The sequence below is a fragment of the Pagrus pagrus genome (assembly GCF_965226575.1).
Source record: "Pagrus pagrus genome assembly, chromosome: 17".
NCBI classification, from domain to species: Eukaryota; Metazoa; Chordata; class Actinopteri; order Spariformes; family Sparidae; genus Pagrus; species Pagrus pagrus.
Window position 1 is genome coordinate 2345627 of NC_140201.1, and position 14844 is coordinate 2360470.

The window sequence follows — 14844 nt, forward strand, 5'->3', positions numbered from 1 at the left end:
GACGTCCAGCCGCTGAGTTCAGCAAGGATGTTTCAGCACCTTGGACAGATCATCTCCGACCACACCCACCGATCTAACTGAATACTGTAATGCAGTGGATCTCTATGTCCCATTTTTCTAGGTGAGGGTTATATTTCCATCTCTTGGACAGGCGAGGCATTGCAGCATCTAGAGACAGAGGGTTTGCATTGCTTTTATTGGAAAACTCAACAAAGAAACAAAGAACAAAGACATTTAAAGAAAATGAAGAAGAGACTCACAAAAGCATCTTTAAAGCTACTAAAAACAACATATCTTCAAATAGGAATGTTGCTGCTGAATCCAAGAGAATTAAACCAGCAGCTGGGTCCTTTTTACAGCACTGACTGATATTTGTCTCCATCTATTGGTTCAATCAGTTTCAGAGTCCCCAAATCCATACAGTTTTCAACAGACATACAGAGATGAAGTGCAGTCAGTTATTACCAGGAGACTGTTCAAAAACACACACACTGACACACTGATAAGAGCTGCATGCCACCAGAGAGAAAAAAAACCCAAACAAAACCACACAATAATGCGGACACTGGGCCATTATGAACACTGGAACATCAGTTTGAACTTGTTAGTTTACTGCCAACTGATTCAAGTCGAGGCTGGTTTATTTGTAAAGCACCACTCACACACAATTCAACCATTACAGGATGATATTTCTGCATTGATTTTGAGTCGATGGGTCACGTGACCTGGAACCTAATGACAAAAATGCTGATTTTTCATTTAAAATATAATAAAAAACAGTAGAAGCAGTAAAATCAAATGTAAAGAGTTAAGAATAAAGTTTAAAGACTTCAAAATTAGAGCAATTACATGACAGTTAGTAAACAATATAGGGAGGCTTTTATTGATACAAATGATATTCAAGTACACAGTTTAATCAGAAAAACAAACATTTAATCTACTGTTGACTTCAGTCTTACCAAAAAAAAATGTTGAGATGATTTGATTGTTCACACGATTAATTTAAATGGATTAAATAGCATTGAGATTAAAGGCATCATTGTCATTTTAAGACCATTGCACTAATATAATGATAATATAATAGCATATTAATGCCAGTTCACCCTTTCAAAGGGCAACGACCTTTACATGTTTAATAGTATTCAGACATTGAAATGTGAAACAAATATTAAAATACTTTCAATAGATAAGACAAATAAAATAAATCAACTCGACTGTGTGAAGGACTGTTAAGTTAACATTAAGTCCAGTTCTTAAAGTGTCCTGGCGTCACGACGCAAAGTGAAGTCGGCCATGTTGGGGAGTCCGCGCACCACGCAACAGCTGAGGGCGCTGCGGGAGGTCGCCATGTCACAGGCCTCAGACCACACATCCGTCATCACGTCGTAGTACTCCACGCTATAGGAGGTGGTGAGGCCGTCGAAGCCGCCCACAACAAAGAGCAGGTCGTCGATCACTTCGATGCCGAAGTTACTGCGGGTGGTCGACATGGAGGACACCTCGTGCCAGGTGTTGGTGCGGGGATCGTAGGCCTCAGCGCTGCGCAGACGGGCGCTGCCATCGAAGCCACCGACCTGTGAGAGGAAGTGTTGAATAAACGGTTTCTGAGCACATGGCACTATTATCACTACTATTATGTACTCACTGCAAAGACGCGGTCTGCATATGTCACGATGCCAACTCCACTGCGCTGGCTGCTCATGGGGGCGATCACCGTCCACTGGTTGGTTTCCGGGCTGTAGTATTCGCAGGTTTCCAGGCACTCGTTCCCATTGAACCCTCCACAAATGTAGATCTAGGAATAACAGGAGGGACATTAAGTTATTAACTATCCAACTAACTACTAAATTTACCAATATAAGCAACCTTTGTCGCCCCTGAAGAAAAAATTGCGTAAATGTGTAATCAAATCAACAACGTTCAGTCAGCACCGTACATCGTCTGTTACTGGTCCCAGCTGCTCCTCCACTTCACCCACCTTGTCGTTGAGAGTTGTGCAGCTGGCGTCGCTCCTGATCTCATGCATCGATTGAATGATAGTCCACTGGTTGGTGTCTGGCCTGTAGCACTCTGCAGTGCTGAGGCGTACATGCCCATCATTACCTCCCATGGCATAGATGCATCCGTTCAGCACAGCGATGGACACGTAGCAGCGGCGGAAGTGCATGGGTGCCACCTCCTGCCAGGTGTGTGTGCTCAGATCCAGCCTGCGAACACTGTTGAAAGACTCCATCCTGTCAAAGCCACCGACACAGTAGACGTACCCGTCGAGGAAGGCAGTGCCGTGATAGGCACGAGGGCGCTCCTGGTTGTTGGTCAGCTTGATCCAGAGGTCCTCCCGGATGTCATACGCCTCGATGGAGTTAGTTGGATCACCTCCGCTCCAGCCTCCGATGGCCAACAGGATGGCGTTAGGCAGGCGAGGGCGAGCGACAGAGACACGCATGACGAGGGCAGGTGAGGTGAGGCGGTCTTTGTTGTCCATGATGTCTTTCACCATTTGACAGCACTCAGAGTTGCTCTTCACCAGCTCACTGGACATCACAGTTGTCCCCAGGTGATCCAGACTCATCAAGGCCAGTCGGACCTACACAGAGAAAACAAGAGAAAAACTCTGAAATGAGAATCAGTATTGACAATACTGATGTTTCTGCTGTCAGCTAAATCCAAAGCTAAAGCTAGTGGCAGAACTTACCTTGGACAAGAGCACAAGCAGGTGTCCTTGTCTTTCTTCAGGGGTGTGGGTGATCCATTGAAGGATGGCCTCGCACACCGTACTCTCCTCTCTCACGTTGAGGTCGTCTCTTTCCAGGATGGCAGTGAGTTCCTGCACAGTGAGATCCGGAAACTCTTCACTGGAAACGACCTCCTCAAAGTGATCAAGGATGAAGTGGTAGGCCTTTCTCTGCAGCTCAAAGCAGGGGCAGACGTTGGTGAACTGCCAGATGCCGATGCAGTTCTCCGGGCTGAGCTGCTCCTCCAGGAAGTCGCAGCAGGCTCGTACTATCTTCATGATGTTGAACTGATCGGCTGCCATCAGCAGCTCCTGTACGTTTTCCTCTGTCACAGAGAGAGAGCCGGTGTACGCAAACTCAATGATGAGCTGCATCATGTCAGGAGACAGGCCTGGGATGTTGAAGACCTTCTTTGTTGGGGCTGACCAGCGTGTGAAGAGAGCTCTGTGGGTCAGGATGAAAACACAGGAGATGATTGAAAAGAAACAGTATTCAACATCTTTCTCTCGTCCTCACACTGATTTATAATTATTTAATTGCAAGTGAGGTTTACAGTTTCAGTGCACTGATGTCATTTTGGGCAAATTGTTTGCTGAAACAAAAGGCGGTCGTGTTCAAGCACAAGTGTCTGTTTCTTGATCTGCAAATGTGTATTTATGCTTGACATCGTGATGATGTCAGTAAATATGAATAAAATACAGACGGTGCTTATCCTGTGTGAATGCGTGACACAAAACCCAACGTGAGGAGGTCATTTCTGAGTTACATGAGGTCTCCTGGTAAAACTGTTGTTTGATAACCACATTTTAGGATCATTGCAATTAAATCAACTTACTTTACCATTTTGTATTGACTGGAAATTATACATGTTAAACACTCGTGGACGTCATTCTCTCTCTTTTTCTTCTTTTTTTTAACCACACCCAAAATATTTTTCTGTTTTTTTAAGCAGCTGGGAACTTTTCAATTTCAATTTGTGAACTAAATTTGTGGACCAAAGTGCATCAAAAATCAGCTGTTTCAAGTGTGCATGACAACTTCCATTTATTATATATTATTTATACACTTTTTAATTCAAAATCTGCTTAAGAGTACTGTAGCATGGCACCGAGAGACAGGATATAGAGTCAAAATCAATCTTTACATGAATGATAATTAACAATGTGCACAACTGAATTGCAGAAAAAACCTTCATTTAAACGTATATCTGACTGTGTGGACGGACAGGGAACCTGCACCGTCATTAAACTTATACTTTTGAGTTATCTTTTAAAATATGTTGTCTATATTCTGCATCAGGTCGTTCATGTCCTGACTTCTAGCTCAACTTGTTTCATCACAGCTGCTCATGAATCAAACCAACTCATTGCTTATTGTGATTAATCATGAACCTATCATTTAGTTTTTCTGCTTATTTAAAGGGATGTTGATTTATAATCTCTCCCCCTGATATCAGATTACTGACTCACCGGAAGTACGAGCTGCATTCACAGAGGATCAGCTTGTGGACGTGAAACTCTACATCCTGGACTCTGATGACTGCGTCACAGAAGTGTCCCTCCAGACGGAGATCATTAAACACTGAGCCTGGCTGGTCTGAAGATGTGCCTCGGTCACTCATCTTGAGTTTAGTTTGAAGTTTAGTTTAGTTTAGTTTAGTTTCCCTCAGTATCTAGGTCGGTTTGTCTCAACAGGTTTGATGAGTGAGGAGAGAAATCTCAAAACACATCATGGTGGAATCATCACATCGTCATGACTACAGTCAGTTCAGACTGTGAAATGTTATGTTTACAACCATACAACCACTCAAACATCAATTCATTTGTAAATGTAGTTTTTATTTAAAACAGTTGAACAGTAGCTGGATAATGTTTTATTAAAATGGCCTCTTTGGTGGGTTGAAGGACACAGAACACATCATGGCTGTTTTGTATTGATACTAACACACACTGTAAAAAGTTGCACAATTTTGCTCATAAACACACAAATAGGTGTAAAAACTCTGATTATAATTCATGTGATGATGGTTTAAGTGAAGTCAAAATTTTAATATTCTAAGTAGATATTTTGTGTGTCCTGTAATCACATTACATTTGTCTCTAGTTACTGTTCCTAATTTAAGCAATTTAAAGACTCCTCCTCATGAGGTATACACACTGTGTGAAGCTGTGGAGTGACACAAAAGTAATGTAAATTACTTCCTACGGGGAGTAAATCAGTAATTAATAGAAAAAACCAATCACGTTTTGTAAAACGTAGTGTGGAATTCATTATTTTTTTGAGTAATGACCCCAACACTGATCTTCAAACACCAGTAAAATAAGTAATCAGTCATTTTATACTTTTGTATTATACTATAAATGCAACTTGTAATGCAATCCAACAGATCTGCCACAAATTCTAGATGAAGATGATAATGTTAAAGTTTTGTTTAAACTTTCAGAAAGGTGTTAATTTGATATGAATATAATTATAAATTAAAGCTGCAAGCAGCGATGAACGGGCCCTCGCCCCCCCACGTACGTCGGGCCGTGGCGCCGTCGGAGGGCAGACGCAGAGGGCGAGTCTGTCCACTATGTGGCCTGAGAGCTCACCCATCATTTTTATGTCATGTTGTAATGTGTGATTTGGAGAAAACAGCCTGTGAATGTCATGTAAATTGGATTATGTTTGTCGTCACAGCACATAGCTGAGCGAAAGATAGCGCCTCTGTAAGCTTCTGTCAGAAATGCATGTATGTGTTATGTGTGAGAGAAAGTGTGTGTGTGTGTGTGTGTGTGTCTTTTGGTTTCAATTCTGTTTTGTTGTGCTTGCTTTTATTGTGTGAAGCTCTTTGTGCTACATTGTATTTGTATTAAATGTGCGATATAAATGACGTCTGATTGATTGATATCAGGCTGACCCACAACACAACGTAGCCACCTATGGACAGTTTGTGTCCAACACACAACACACATTGACATGGCTCTTATAATGGCCAAGCATTGAAAGTTCAGACTGTCATGCCCACCAGGAATAACGTAGGCGAAAGCTTTTTACCACTTTTCATCATCAAGGTATGAGGATGAGTCTTAGTGACTGTGAAGTCTGTGGCGTTAAATCTGTAGGGCAAGTTAATTAAAGTACGAGCCATGGAAATGGGTGGAAATGGCGGCAACATCTCAACTTTGAACCAGAATGGCAAACTTCCCGTTGGACTGAGGTTGTGGGTCCAAGAGGCTTTTTTGTGCGTTTGGTCACGATACTTATGCGTGCCGAAATTCATTAGTGTATGTGCATGTAGGAGGCGGGGCTTCAAGTTTGACAAAATGGCCACTGTGAACCAAGGTGGCCGACTTCCTGTTGGACTGAGGGTTTCGGTACCAAGGGGTATTTTGTGCGTCTGGTCATGATACATATGTATATCAGAGGCAAAAGCTTTTGACAAGGTGTCATCATCAAGGTCTGAAGATGATATTTAGTGAGTGTGAAGTCTGTGGCGTTAAATCTGTAGGACTAGTGAAATGAAGTACGTAAAATATTTAGAGATGTAAAATTTAAAAACAAGAGGTGTATCTCATGCAGCCAGTGTAGTTACATGATCCCACACTGATTTTGAGTCAATTGATCACATGACCTGGAAGCTATTGAGCTAACATGCTAATATTTACATATAAAAATTAATGAAAAATAGTAAAAATTAATGAAAAATATTTAGAGACGTAAAATGTAAAAACAAGAGGCGTATCTCAATCAGCCAGTGTAGTTACATGATCCCAACATGATTTTGAGTCAATTGATCACATGACCTGGAAGCTATTGAGCTAACATGCTAATATTTGCTAAAAATGCTAATATTTTCTAATCAAAATGTATAAAAATTATGAACAGATATAAAATGTAAAAACAAGAGGTGTATCTCATGCAGCCAGTGTAGTTACATGATCCCACACTGATTTTGAGTCAATTGATCACATGACCTGGAAGCTATTGAGCTAAAATGCTAATATTTGTTAAAAATGCTAATATTCGCTAATAAAAATTAATAAAAATTATGAACAGATGTAAAATGTAAAAACAAGAAGCGTATCTCATGCAGCCAGTGTAGTTACATGATCCCAACATGATTTTGAGTCAGTTGATCACATGACCTGGAAGCTATTGAGCTAGCATGCTAATATTTACATATAAAAATGAATAAAAATATGAAAAGATGTCAAATGTAAAATCAAGAGGCGTTTCTCATGCAGCCAGTGTAGTTACATGATCCCAACATGATTTTGAGTCGATGGGTCACATGACATCGAAGCTATTGAACAAACTTTTGAGTATACATGGAACCTAGTGACAAAAATACTGATTTTTTGTTATAAATATGACTATAAAGAATTAAAAGCAGTAAAATCAAATAAAAAGAGGTGTGTCCCATTCAACAAGTATAGGAAGACATTTCGGCATCAATTTTGAGTCGATGGGTCACATGACCTCGAAGCTATTGAAAAAACTGTTGAGTATACAAGGACCCTAATAACAAAAATGCTGATTTTTCATTAAAATATAATAAAACAGAAAAAGCAGTGAAATCAAATATAAAGAGGTGTGTCTCATTCAACCAGTATAGGAAGATAATTCGGCATTGATTTTGAGTCGATGGGTCACATGACCTCGGAGCTATTGAAAACACTGCGGCTTATACATGGAACCTAATGACAAAAATGCTGATTTTTCATTTAAAATGTTGATAAAAAATATGAAAAGCAGTCAAATCAAATACAAAGAGGTGTCTCTCATTCAACCAGTATAGGAAGATAATTCGGCACCGATTTGGAGTCAAGTCATGACCCGGACGCTATTGAAAAACATGTGTCACCACTCCGCTGTATTTAACATACAGCATGCTGGAGGAAATCACAGTAGGTGGCAGTTCACGTAAATGACCGCCAGGTGTCGCAGTTGTCCCACTTATACTCGGCTCAGCAGACTTCTCCGGACCTGTGGACTGAAGGAGAGGAGGGATCACCGAAGTGTGTGTGAGTGAAGAAATGTTGTCACACACACACACCGACCGACTGTCCTCGCTTTTGGACCCATGTTTCATCCTGACACCAGCTTCTTTAATGAGAGTTCGTGCTCGTCCCGTCACTCACAACCCGTGTAACGCAGGAGTAACGCGCGCGTGTAAACGTTACCGACATGTAGGATGGGCGCAGTAACGGTAACAGTTGGGTCAGCAGGGTGTCGACAGGTAACCGACTGTTAACTGACGGAAAACGGGACTACACCTTGACTGCGTTTCGTCGCTTCCTCCTGGTTGAGCAGCCGCTTTCCTTCACGGGTCGACCCGCTTCTCCTGCCCTCGCCGCCGGACTCGGTGTGTTTACCTCGGCGGAAGAAATGTCGGAGGAAAAAACGGACATTCCCAACGAGCTGCTCGGTGAGATGAACGTCAACGTTAGTGAGCCAACTGCGATTAACGGTCGAAGTTAGCTTAACTTTAGCTAACTGACAACAGAGTTAACCACGCTGAGAAGTTAGCTCACTGATTTATTCTGTGAAAGCTAAAACTGGCGTGTTGAGTGTGTGACAACACGAGATAAAGTCATTAATAAATCACATTACATTAGATATAGCAGTCATTTAACCACAAATCACATTAGGAATGTAATATAGAGGGTTTATTTAATTTTTTTTCTACAGACATGTCAACATTTGGCATCTTAAAGTTGAGTATTGTTGGATTAAAGACACATTGGAGGTTAAAATACTATAAAGTCTTCATATATTACTAATTAAACAAGGTAGTTTCTCATTGTGATATTGTAAAAAAATACTACAGAAGGTAAAAAAAAAAAAACTGGCATCAAGTTCAATAACACATGTATGTGTATGACTGTAATGGGAGTATACTACTGATTTCACTTGTATATAATGGTGTATCTATCCCTGTTCTGTATTTAATATGTATTTAAGTTATTTTCCTGCCCTGAGGGCTCGGCCTGCTACCTGAGAGCCTCTCCTCCTCTGCCACTTCCTTATCTGCAGTGGGGGAGAGGGGAGCTTTGGGAGACTGAGGGGTGTGTCCTGTGAAATTCCTTTGGATTGTGAGATATTATCAACACAGCCTGCCTGGATGACTGAGTGTCAGAAAGAAAGAGAGAGGGGGGGGGAACAAAACTGTAAATCACAGCAATTAGGCTGGAGAAAGTAGTCTAAACTGTTGGCTTTAAATCTGACGAGCCGCTGATTGCTTAAAAAAAAAAATCTGTGCAGAGTTGGTGAGTCGAGGCGAGTTGGAGTTTGACCTACATTGACTTCTGGACGGTGATATTTTTGGACTGAAGCCGTTGGCATCTGGTGTTTTGGGCCGATGTCCAATGTCTTGATATTTGAGTATTTTAATGGACCAAACTGTACAAATAACAACAGTATGTAATGGCTGTAAGGTTGTATATATGTTTAGCTGGATGAAGGCGCCCTGAAATATCTTCCTTTAACGCACAATATGTAGTCACCAATCAATCAATCAATCAAGCTTTATTTATAAAGCACCTTTCAAACAAATCAAGATGCAATTCAAAGTGTGTCCCTGAGTGCAATAAAATGAATAGTTAAAAGAATGAGAGATTAGGGGTTATGATAAAAACAAAATAAATTCAAATGAGTACAAACATTAGGAGCACACAATTATAAGAGACTACATGACAGTCCGACTGAATAGATGTTTTTTAGTTTATTTTTAAGTTGTAGTTTTTACTTTGTAAGGAGGCTTTCTATCAAAACAAAACGTTTACAGCAGGTGTTGTGTGTGGAGGGTGTAGATCCAGACCTCCTGGAGGAATAAACACCAGGAGTCACATCAGATCCTCTTCTGATCCGGAGCCGTTTACCGACGGGAGGAGAGCTCGGAGATTACTTTTTAACTTCTGGGATTAAAAAGTGGATTTATCTTCACTCCTGTTTATCAGCCTGACTGCAGCAGTGATCCGGAGGTGACCTCCGCTGTCAGGTGTTTCTGATCTGTGATGTTGACTGCTGACTGGAGCAGGAGGGGAAATGGACTTTACTTCATGAACGTAACCTTACAGAGAGGAGGGAGAGAACCAGAACCAGAACCAGAGTCTCTGCTGAGGCTGAATTCAAAAACACACAATACAAACCAACCCACAGGAAGAGCGGCAGGCTTTGAAGCCAACTTTCGTAATGTCAGCTACAGCTACACGCTTTTTCCCATAAGCTTGCATTGTGAAAGAAGCAACTGTAAAACGGTGGCACATTTTTTTGAGCGTAACAACTCATCAATATCACAGTTTGAGTCATTCGGTCCAATAAAAGTTGGAAAGTCTATAAGACCTTAGGCTAAGCTAAACCAGAAGTTAGCTGGCTCGGTCGGCAGAAGTCTCTATGCACGCTGTATGGACCCCACAACACGGAAGATCCAGTCAAGCTTTTTTGGCTTCATGTGCCACTGAGCAGCTTCACCCTCAGTGTGTGCCTTTGCTTTGTTAGCTGACGGCTATTGTAGTGTAAATGAATCTGTCTGTTTTGGGCGGATTAACACTGTGGGAGTAACACGAATAAACACAAATGACCCAGCGGTAAAACTGGCTTTGCTGGTAGTAAACACATCATTAAACAACCACCATTGCTGATTAAAATCTACCCAACACGACCCAGAAACAAACGCTCACAGACGAGGTCTTTTTCACCTGAAGTTTAGTCGTGTTGCTGACTTTCCATCCCTGGAAGTAACAACAGGCGACCAAATGAAATGCACCGTTTGCTTGAGTAGACTTGTGGATTTCTCTCGTTTAAACATGTTGGAAACATTTGGGATGATATAAGTGTGAAACTCAACAAACTATATAACCAAGGTCTTGTAGTTTGAAGACATTTTAATGCAGAATTCCTTCATATCTTTAAATGTAAAAGATGAATCCCAGGACTGCTGCTCTTGTTATCGGACTGTCATTAGAAATCAAAAGAAAGACCCAGCGCTGGTTGGTGGTGAGGCTGACTCACAGACCCCGTGCTCTCTGTTAACGGTGTCTACAGCCCAATCTCACGCTGTATGTCACTGGACTGACTGATGAATGGGGCTTTTTGTTGCCAGCTCCTGCTGTTGGTTTTAATAGGTCGGACCGACCTGATGCTGCTCATCAGCAGCAGTCTCAAAGGTTATCAGAGGCTGAGCTGGGAATGAAAGTGAGGACTGTCAGAGAGAGGTGTGCCTTTGAGTCTGACCTTTGGCAGATATTGACGAAAGGGACGGACACAACTCACGCTGATGTCAAAGAAAAGTGAGTCAGTCATCAGTCGCCAACTGTTCATCTCATTAACTTTGAATCTGGTGACTGTAGAGTTGCAACGATTATTTGCTTGGTTATCAATTGTTCAATGAATCGGCAACTATTTTGATAATATATTAATCAGTTTGAGTCATTTTTTAAGAAAAAAAGTAAAAATGATCTGATTTCAGCTCCTTAAATGTGAATGTTTTCTGGTTTCCTTCCTCCTCTATGACGTTAAACTGAATATCTTTTAGTTGTGGACAAAACAAGACACTTGAGGGCTTCATCGTGGGCTTTAGGAAACATTTTCTGACATTTTATCAGGCAAACAACTGATCAGTAGATCTACTCAGTAGAGCGCATACCTCCACCAAGGCCAAACAGTCCAATGTCAAACTCAACAGCTCTACATTTGAAACCACCCATAACTGCTTAACCATAATTTAAGTAGATGTTATTCGGTATAAGTAAATAGTAAAGTTTGCAAATGTTCATCTGCTGAGCGTTTCCTCTCCCCGCAGATTTGGATCTGTCCATTAATCTGTTTGAATTTACCTCTAAAACTATGAAAGACGTGTTAAAATGTTGCTACATCTCTGAATCCCCATTATCTCAGCTGCACTTTGGTGGTAGTTGTAGGTTTCTATCCCATTTTGTTACCATAGAGTGGCTGAAAAAAAGACTGCACATTAAAATCCACTGGATCCGAAATGTTTTATTATCTGCATCAAATTGTACTCATTCATATCTATGAAGACACATAAATACTCCTGATTTTTGTTCTTTTTAGAGCAAGATCCATGCATTAGTCCCAGATATATTACCCAAAAGAAATGCCCAAGAGTAAAGTTTACTGTCCATAGTAGGCGATATCCTTCCATTTCAAGCAGAAATATTAAGACTAAACTTTTGACAGACAGGTTTGAATCGATATGCATTCATCCGGCTTTTACTTGCAGCTAAAGAGCTAAAGGTCCAGAGGAGGTCTGATGAACCTCAGCTGGTTTTTCACTTTTTTTTTTTTTTTGCAGTGGTGGGAAAATCCAGGGACTGATCGAGAAAGAGGAGGAGGGTGAAGAAGTCAGTTATGAGGCTTAAAGAACAAAGAGAGAGAAGGAGCGTGAGAGGGAGAGACATTAAGATGAAGGAGGAGGTGAAGTGAGGGTAAAACTATAGAAACAGTGTGTGAGAGTGTGTGTGGACAGCAGAGAGAGAGTATTAATGAGTACGAGAGCTTGGCCGGCCTTCATGACATCATGCTGCCGTCCTCCTCCTCTCTGTGCCCAGACACATGATGAGGTCATGAGGAGGATGAAAACATTACAGCAGCGTGCAGGCTGATCAGAACCACATGGACCGCTCGCTCCGTCCAACACACTCATGTAGAAACAAGGAGTTCCCAGCTGACTAATTACTTCACAGTAACGACCTGCGACATGTTTCTTATAAAGTCTGTTCCTCTTTTCCGTCTGACTGCTCGAGCACTTTCCATTTACTGTAAAGTGGAATAATCAGAATCTGAGTGTTTTAATGGACCCTGTCTTTGCACCACATGGGATATTAACCAGAATTAATACCACTGTTGATTTGGCTTTCTCATACAAAATGTGTTTGTAATGATGACCTACTGTTCTTAAATAGTGTTGAAACAATGTCGCAGAAACACTAAACGTTTAAATATTTATATATATGTTTATAAAGGCAGATGTTGGTGGTTTATATAGATTTAAACACACAGTAAATGTGGCAACAAATCACATCATTTCCTCTTTGATTGTGATTTGATCCTTCCAGCTGTGGTGGTGTTAATTGTCAGGTGTCGTGTAACCTTGTTCCCGACCTCCTGTCTGTTATAGAGAGTGTGCGGGAGGCGGTGGGTCGCAGGGTGAAGCTGACCCTGAGGCGCAAAGTCCAGCTGGAGGTCAAAGGTGACAAAGTGGAGAACAGAGTGCTGGTAAGTGACAGCTGTTACCTTCTGTACTGTGTTGTTTTCACTTAAATGTAAAAATCATAGAGCTTGACATGTATGTAAATTGTTTGTTAACTCTTTTTAAAGGTTTGTTAGTCGTTACAGACAAAATGAATCTTGTTTATGCAGCTCCCTGATAGGTTTTCCTCTCTGAGAAGCAGATGTAGCCTTTTGTAAAATGATCAGCCTTAAGTAATCCACTCAGCTTCCACATCAAAGTTGGTCATGAAAGAATAATTTCATTGCTCCTTGAGGGAAAGAAATTTAAGGAGCTGCGTTGGTGTGGGCGTGTTGCTACAGGTACATGTACTTGCATGTGTGTGATTGCCAACACACTGTAATGTTGAAACAAGCATTCTTCCATGACTGAGTGAAATGACTTCCTGCTGGCTCCATGCACACATGAATGCCATGAAAATATTACACTGTACAGGACTTTGAGCCTTCTTTGGTTGCTTACTTGTAATTCTGACTTCTGACGGCAACTTGTTAAAAACCTTCTTGGCCACTTCTTGCAGGATGTAAAAGGGTTCTGACTCGTACACCAGTATTGATTGGACTCTGTTGTGATGTGTTCCCTGTGACTTCTGCTGAGTTTTTGGTGGACCTGCAGAACAGCTGCATGTGGTTGTTAAATATTTTGAATGACTGTGGCTACAGTAGCTCAGTCTGAGATGTGCTGCTGCTGTGAGTCATGATCTGATGGTTGTGTCTGTCTGTGTGTCAGACCACTGCTTCCCTGTTTCTCTCTGCAGCTGTACAGAGACAAAGCTTCACTAATAGACAAACCGAGGCACAGGCTCAGCATTTTTTCACTCGAGCTGCAACGATTAATCGATTGATCCTTAAGTTGTCAGCTGTCAAATTAAATAACAACGGTTGAGAAACTTTTGGTCAAAATGATCTGATCTGATTCCAGCTTCTTAAATGTGAATATTTTCTGGAACCTGTCTGCAGGTGTTTTCTCTTCACGAAAGCATTAAGGCACACACACACACACACACACACACCAGGCCGACTGGCAGGCAGTCAATGTCGCCGATGCTGGGTGATGAGACTGTTTAAATCAATACATTAGTGATTCCCACAGTGTTTTTGCATGCTAATGGATGGGTCAGTGTAAGTGTAGCATTTGTTTTGATTGGTGAAAAGTATCAAAATTAACAAAAGAAAAATGAACCACATCATTCAAATCTTAGGTCAAATGTTGGAGAAACAGGCCCCTGGTTCACAGGCTGTGTTCCAGTTCATCCTGAAGGTGTTGGATGGGGTTGAGGTCAGGTTTCTGTTCAGGCCAGCCGAGTTCCTCCACACATGTTTTATGAAGCTGGCTTTGTGCAGGGGGGCATTGTCAAGTTGAAACAGGAGAGAGACCCAAACCGTTGCCAGAAAGTTAAAAGCACATGATACTTTGGAACATCATGAAGATTTCTTTATTGCATTAAGGAGCTGAGCCAAAACCCTGAATAACAGCCACAGATCTGCAGTACAGAAGGTTATCACAATGACTCCGGAGACTTCCTCTTATTTTTTGTCAGCCAAACCTCGAAATAATGCTGCAACTTCATGTATCCTGAGTTTCCTTTGTGTGTGAATCATGAAGATCATAAACTCACTGAGTCAGACATGCTGTACTGAACTCAGGAAGTGATGTGTAAATTTAGACTGATCTCTCGACTGGTCAGGACCTGCCAGGAGTCATCCTGCTAGGATCAAAGTTTTACTATAATTTAAACACAACGTTAAAGGTACATTTGACTGTATCTCCTCTATGAGTTGTTCAAAAACACTGGACCTAATGCAGAGGCAAAGGTTGAGAAAGAGCTGGGTGTTTCTGTGGCAGGGTGTTTGGTTTCATGTAACTGCAGGTATG

At 41.4% G+C, this 14844-nt stretch overlaps 2 protein-coding genes across 2 annotated transcripts in view; one reads left to right on the plus strand and one right to left on the minus strand.

Moving 5' to 3' along the window:
* Positions 1 to 860: 860 nt before the first annotated feature.
* Positions 861 to 4468, minus strand: LOC311272677 (kelch-like protein 10). Its single transcript, XM_084379251.1, has 5 exons — positions 4205 to 4468; positions 2696 to 3179; positions 1979 to 2587; positions 1646 to 1795; positions 861 to 1574 (listed from the first exon to the last, which is right to left on the minus strand). The coding sequence occupies exons 1-5, from the start codon at positions 4354 to 4356 to the stop codon at positions 1254 to 1256; spliced, it is 1716 nt and encodes a 571-aa protein (XP_084235377.1). The 5' UTR covers positions 4357 to 4468; the 3' UTR covers positions 861 to 1253.
* Positions 4469 to 7750: 3282 nt separating this feature from the next.
* carmil1 (capping protein regulator and myosin 1 linker 1) overlaps positions 7751 to 14844 on the plus strand; it is a 31129-nt gene continuing 24035 nt past the window's right edge. Inside the window, exons 1-2 of the mRNA XM_084379443.1 lie at positions 7751 to 8148; positions 12859 to 12956. Of these exons, the coding sequence (XP_084235569.1) occupies positions 8109 to 8148; positions 12859 to 12956 (138 nt within the window). The 5' untranslated portion in view covers positions 7751 to 8108. The remainder of the gene's footprint in view (positions 8149 to 12858; positions 12957 to 14844) is intronic.

Excerpts from the sequence above, each read along its gene's own strand:
- LOC311272677 (XM_084379251.1), bottom strand. The coding sequence starts at position 4,356 with ATGAGTGACCGAGGCACATCTTCAGACCAGCCAGGCTCAGTGTTTAAT. Across the intron at positions 2,588-2,695 it reads TGCTTGTGCTCTTGTCCAAG|GTCCGACTGGCCTTGATGAG; the intron begins GTAAGTTCTGCC and ends TTCTCTGTGTAG. Across the intron at positions 1,575-1,645 it reads ATGCAGACCGCGTCTTTGCA|GTCGGTGGCTTCGATGGCAG; the intron begins GTGAGTACATAA and ends TTCCTCTCACAG.